This window comes from Anopheles merus, chromosome 3R (assembly GCF_017562075.2).
Source record: "Anopheles merus strain MAF chromosome 3R, AmerM5.1, whole genome shotgun sequence".
In the NCBI taxonomy this organism is placed as follows: Eukaryota; Metazoa; Arthropoda; class Insecta; order Diptera; family Culicidae; genus Anopheles; species Anopheles merus.
The window spans coordinates 23,631,874-23,638,362 of NC_054084.1; the positions used below are offsets into that span (position 1 = coordinate 23,631,874).

Sequence of the window (6,489 nt, forward strand, 5' to 3'; positions counted from 1 at the left end):
CGTTATTTTCATTGCGATTCTGCTAACAAAACTGACCCAATTGACATATTCGAGCACGAATAACCGGGAATTCGAGCAAATTCCCTTAAACTGGGGCCTTAAACTTCCCTTAAACTGCACCAGTTTAAGGGAATTTAGAAAAAGTCTTGTAAAATCAACTGTGATGCGGCTTTTTCGTTGCTTTCTTCTAGATTAGATCGGAAATGATGTTTCCTATCGTTATAGTTGGTCATGTAGCCCGCTGCGCAAAGCGACGGAAGAAATCATGCCGTTCGGAGAATTTTATCATGCCATCTCTTTCCCTCCAACGGCAAATTTGTCGAGCAGCTCGTCGAGCTACCCGTCCCTGGCTCCGCCTCGTACCCCTCGCCTGAGCGCGCTGTCGAAGGTTTGAATGTGTTGGTGCGTCAGACGGCCAATCGCTGTCAGCCGTCGTCCGTGCTTTTTCCCTCCATAGCGCTATCTCTTTCTCGCGTGTGGACAATGCTCATGAGATGCTGTGGCGCTTAAAAAAACCGTTTACACACATTGCTGCGATGAAGTTACATTTTCACAAATCAAACCAAAAAAGCGCAATGAGTTTAATCGATGCAATGTACAAATGACTACGGAATCACTAGCGCACGATGGAGGGTTTGCTGTGCAACGCGCAGAACCCTAATTCGCTCTAACACGTTCAGCCCGGCGCTGATTTTCATCAACTTTCCGTTCCGCCGGCATCTAGAACGTAAGCTGATTGTGAAATCGGCATACTGGAAAGTCCACTGGCAGTCCCTGGGGCCTGCCATCGAACTGAACGTGCTAAGCATTAAGCATAACACTAAGCTTTTGTTTTCGTCTGTTGTGGATTACATAGATATGCTAAGCATCCTGCGCATGGTTGTGAGTGTGTGTGTGTATGCAAAACTGTCGTCAAATGTAATTTCTTCCGGAATGTTATGATCCATCGGTCAAAGAAAGGAAGGTGTTCATGAAAGGCGGAAAGACGAATTGAGGCCCCTGAGGAGGGGGTACTGACACACAGCTGTTGGAAGATTGAACAGTATACTTAAATTTCCAGCGGATAGGGAGGGGGGGTTGCCATGGGACCCCTACGATCATCGGTCACAGGCCCTAAAATTGTTGTCGCCATGGGGGGAGGGGAGGTGCAAATGGTTCTCCAGCCACGGAGCCCTAAAGACCATCTTTCCGGGGGCCCTTGTCGCTAATAATCTGTCCACTTGTGGACATACGGCATACTACAGACTAGAGATCTTCGGTGACCGCCTAGTCCGTTAGATCCACCGCTGGTTCATGACGGGGTTTTTTTTTTACTGTGGATGTGCATCCTTCCCCTTGCCTGCTGCGTATGCATCGAACAGGAGACAGTGTGGCAGTATGCAAGTTGCACACTGGATAGAAGCGGGCCCGCGGCACCGCCATCATTACGCACATCTGCATGCTCGTTGTGGGTTCAAATCGCGTATGAACCGTCCGCCGTAGCAAGGGATTAGTCACCGGCTCCGGCTACGTGGTACTCAAGTCCTGAAAAGGCCGGCATGATCGCGTTGGCTATTACGCCAATAATAATAATAATAATAATAATAATAATAATAATAATAATAATAATAACAATAAAAAGAACTAAGCGTAGCAGTCCACACCTGGGTAAGAGTTTGTCTTGACTTTGTTGCTGCCGGGCTACCGCTGTGACGCGACAAATGCACGGAATGCACTCGATCAAAACATGAACCTACCGATCCGAACCCATTCCAAGGCATTGCTGGTCAATCGGCGTCACGATACCGACAAGCCAACAAGACGCCCGATTCTGGACGGACAGGTGCAGCACCATACGCGCACCGTAATAAACAAATCCAGAATCCTCTTTTGTATGGATTCAATTCAAAATGTTGTTTCCACTTGCGTCCGCTAGCTGAATTAGAAATAAATGTGCAACAAATCACACGCACGTTTGCTTAAATCATGTGTCTTTTTAATACCCCCAACAGCAGAGCCGATCGCAAAGATGACAATGCCAATGGTTGTGTTGTCGCTCAGGTAGCGAGATCGAAAATGCATGGACTTGAAAATGTACCCATCAGAATCAAATAGTTTTGGGGTTTCCAAACGCACGCACACACACAAACACACAAACACGTGCGCGCAAACTCACACAATGCGCAAACTCACGCAAACTCACACACACACACACACACAAAAGCGCGCGCGCGCGCACACATGCATGTACGCGCGCACGCCAGCACGCACGCACGCACACACACACGCACCTACGCGCGCCCGCGAGCATGAAAGCGCGTACGCCAGCACGCACCCACGAAAGCGCGCTCGCGAGCACGCACCCCTGAAGTCGCGCAAGCACGCACTCCCCTCCCCCCGCATGATCGATTACGGCTACCTTATCAGTAGAACGGTTGGTTCAGTTTTCTTGTAGCATCCTCAACCCTAGCGCCGGGCGGGATGGGGGATCGCGACATGATAGAGTTAACGGTCACTTTCCCCGCGCTGTGTGTGTGTCTGTCGCGACCCGAAAACTCGAGACAGATTTCTGCACATTTCAAAAAAGTTATTTTATTTCCATTATACACTGTGCTACATGATGCATAGAAGGTCGTTGAAGCATCAAACATGTTCAAATCAAAAAATATTAGATTAGTGTTAGACGTTCTCCTACGCTTGTTTTAAATAGGCTTCTTCACCCTCAATTGGCAGGGGCATCGAATGGTCTCATCAGCAGCGGCACGAAATAAAATAAACCATCAATACACCGATAACACTTTAAATCCCAAACCAACCCAACCAGCTTCTCCCACGGCGTCTCAAGGTCACACCACAAATTAATAAATGCTAACACCCACCAATAACAATACACAACCGCAATGCACATATGAGTATCAACGCATACACCGCAATAGCCAATCAGCTGGCGGCGGAAGGCACGGGCTGAAGCGCAAGTAAGGCAAGGCAGGGTGAGGGAGGGAGAAGAAGCGGACGAAAAATGGGCGCCAATATTTTTAAATTTTTTGACCGTTTTTTTTTTGCTCCGCCGCCATAAATAGTTCGTCCATTTCGCCGACAGATGGCGCTAACCCGGCGCAGGCCTGCGCAGGAATCGCTGAAGTCCGCTGAAGTGTTATGTTGCGCTCCGTGTTATGCTGTGTGGAGTCCTGCGGTAAAGTCCGGTTTTGGCAGAGTACATCCTCTACCTCCTACTCATTGGTGTAGTAAAACTTGTTGATAATTTAGTTTTATTTAAAAGCTGAGACTGAGCTCACCCGTTTACACCAGACTTTACACTCCCTTAACTACACGATGACTAAGGTCGGCGGACTGTTTTCAGCGTAGCTTGCGCAGCGAAGCAGAACACTTCCTTCTTCGGCGTGACGGCCGTGCTGTACAGCTTCATCGTCACTTGCCAGGTGTACCCGTCCAGTGGAAAGCTGGTAAAAAAGCTCAAATCAAACGCGGAATCCTTAAACACGTACGTTGCCTGTCGAGAGTAAGAAGTAGCAGAAGAAAAAGCAGAAAAAAAGAAGTAAATTAATAAAACGGTGCTAATGGGGCTAACAATGAACAGATTTAGCTATTCACCGGTTGCAGGGGGCACTTCACTGTCGGCTCGATGCTGCGCACAAACGGTGACCAGAACGAGTTGGTGTCGGCCAAAAAGGAGCAAATTTTCGGCACCTGCACCGCATTGTACCGCTGGCAGTTTTGCAAATCGAGCGTGCAGCGATACGCCACTAGTGTGAGCTGTTTTGAAATTGGAAGTGGAAACCGTTGAAGAAAAAAAAGACACGACAAGTGCGCATATTCTTATTGGATTTCAACGTGGCATACCTCCAGCGGCGGTCGAATCTGTTGTACGACGGAAAAGTTCCCGTAAAAGCGCACCACATTGTTGCTGGACGTGAAGTTTGCCGGAACGATGAACTTTATCAAAAATGATTCGGTTTTATTCGTTTGGCATGTTTTCGCTTTATCAATCACTAGCTCTTTATTTCGCTGCAAAACCGAAGGGAATTTAAATTACGAAGCAACTTAACGGAATACGTCCAACGCTAATGCTCACCCTTCCCAGTGCGTTGGTGGCGGGAACGAAAACCAATGCAGCAACGGCGAAAAGGTAGCACCAAACAGTGGAAGGCATGTCGTGGGTGCTAAAGTTTGGCTAAAACTAACCCAAACGGTAGTAAAACTTTGCTAGTTATTTGTTTCAATTCATCGGAATCTGCGAAGCGTAGAGATAGGTTAATTTAATTTTACGCATCATTACCATTTGAATCCGGTGCGACAAAAGATGGGCAAAAGATATGGAAATGAAGAATAATGAAAAATTAATTATAACAATTTGTGTTACTCCAAACTTAGCTTCAGTTTGCTTATCGAGAGAAAATTTCATAAAAAAAATAAAGTTTTAAGCCTCGATCATTTAATTAATTCTCATTTCCTACACAAACGACAGGAAAGGCATACGCAATTAAACAATTTGCTATATATCATCCCTCCTTATTTCCTTCCCAGTTCAGTAACACCAAACGAAATGTTGCGCCACGCACCGCCCCACCATTTTTACGACGCGGCTTCCGTCGACGAGGGAGGATGCTCCAGTACCGTGTCTATAATGCCCAGCGTTTGGGCCTCCTCGGGGCTCAAGAACGTATCGCGCTCCATCTTCGAGTACAGCACGTCCAGCGACGTCTTCGTGTGCTTGCCATAAATCTCCGTTAGCTGCTTCTTCAGCTTCAGTATCTCTTCCGCCTGTATCTGAATGTCGGTCGCCTGTCCCTGGGCACCGCCGGACGGCTGGTGGATCATGATGCGTGCATTCGGCAGCGAGTGGCGCATTCCCGGCGCTCCCGCCGCAAGCAGCAGCGAGCCCATCGAGCACGCCTGCCCCACGCACCACGTAGCAACCGGGGGCTTCACGTACTGCATCGTATCGTAGATGGCCAGCCCGGCCGTGACACTTCCGCCCGGTGAGTTGATGTACATGTGGATCGGTTTCGTGCCATTTTCCGACTGTAGGAACAGCAGCTGGGCCACGATCAGCGAGCTCAGATCGTCATGGATTGGGCCCATCAGGCAGATGATTCGTTCCTTCAGCAACCGGGAAAATATGTCGTACGCCCGCTCTCCCCGACCCGTTTGCTCCACCACGATCGGGACCAGGTTCAGGAATGATTTGTTGGTCGCATGCAGTTTGCGCTAGAAACAAAAACAAAGCAACACGGGTCAGCGTGCAGAAAAGCATACGGGACGCTCTCCAGCTACTTACCACGGAAGCTAAATGCGGTAAAAATGACTTTATTCTATTCATTGTGGATGCGATTAGGATGATAAACACTGGCGGCAGACACGAATGCAAGATGTAAACAACATTTCGTAATCATGTCCAATCCACCAGCAGCAGCCGGCTGACCCAGAGTGACCAGATTTATCTATATTCCTATCAATTTTTTATTTTTTATAGCGAAAACACAGATTTTTTTAAATACTGGTCAGATGTCATCAAATCATTTCCCTGTTCAATTTATAAGGCGCGGCCAAAGTGAGTGTATATATCAGGTGGGCTTATCCCAAGTGCCACAAATCCACTAAACGACCACTAAACGGCTTCTAAACGCCTCAAATTCTCTACCTAAACGGAATATAGAAAGACTTCGTTTAGCAGACGGCAAACGACTCATGCATTCTAAAAATAGCAAAAAAGCTGGTGGCGCCATCTGTTTGTGGGATACCCAACCTGTGGAGCTTCCTCGCTTGGAGGAGAGCTTTCTCATTTCCTCTGTACTGTTGTATGGTTTCGCATTGAAGTTATGCATCGCTAGAACTAGAACGGCGATACGATTGTTTAAATACTAAACTCCAACGGCAACCACCAGTACTGAAGCAAGTGAGATTTGGGTAATGGTCGTTGGTGTTGATACCCACGTATCTGACCACACGACCATTCATATAGATTTTTGCTCAGAAAGTTAGAAGGCTATATAGGTCATTATAAGATGAAACTTGTCGAAACACATTGCAAGAAAAGGATAGCAATATAATGATGAGTTGTAATACGCCATCTATTGATCAAACCAATGAAGCTGTGAAGCTTTCATTTTTTTTATATGGATATTCAATTTTCCAGTCGTTTAAGCTTAATCTGTGGCGCTTGGGATGGTTTTCTTCCTCACTAATCTTACGACACTAGTGGTGAGAGCTCGGAATCGGACCTAATCGATTTCGATTCCGTGTTCGAAATCAAGTCCGGTGCCAATTCCGATGCTGGAATCGATTCCGATTCCGCAGTCGATTCCGGAGCCGATTCCGGAGTTGGTTCCGGAACCGATTCCGGAATTGAATCCGGAGCTGATTCCGGAGTTGGTTCCGGAGCCGATTCCGGAGTTAAATCCGAAGCCGATTCCGGGATCGGCTCCGGAATCGATTCACGGATCGGCTCCGGAATCGATTCACGGATCGGCTCCGGAATCGATTCCAGGA

General features: G+C 47.5%; 2 protein-coding genes across 2 annotated transcripts; both read right to left on the reverse strand.

The window, feature by feature from the left end:
* Positions 1-3,105: 3,105 nt before the first annotated feature.
* On the reverse strand, positions 3,106-4,317 carry LOC121596843. The gene is made up of 4 exons (XM_041922136.1): positions 4,073-4,317; positions 3,841-4,005; positions 3,592-3,753; positions 3,106-3,490 (listed from the first exon to the last, which is right to left on the reverse strand). Exons 1-4 carry the CDS (start codon positions 4,148-4,150, stop codon positions 3,317-3,319), a joined length of 579 nt encoding a protein of 192 aa, XP_041778070.1. The 5' UTR covers positions 4,151-4,317; the 3' UTR covers positions 3,106-3,316.
* Positions 4,318-4,410: 93 nt separating this feature from the next.
* LOC121596841 (ATP-dependent Clp protease proteolytic subunit, mitochondrial-like) lies at positions 4,411-5,419 on the reverse strand. The gene is made up of 2 exons (XM_041922135.1): positions 5,279-5,419; positions 4,411-5,208 (listed from the first exon to the last, which is right to left on the reverse strand). Exons 1-2 carry the CDS (start codon positions 5,318-5,320, stop codon positions 4,573-4,575), a joined length of 678 nt encoding a protein of 225 aa, XP_041778069.1. The 5' UTR covers positions 5,321-5,419; the 3' UTR covers positions 4,411-4,572.
* Positions 5,420-6,489: the final 1,070 nt, after the last annotated feature.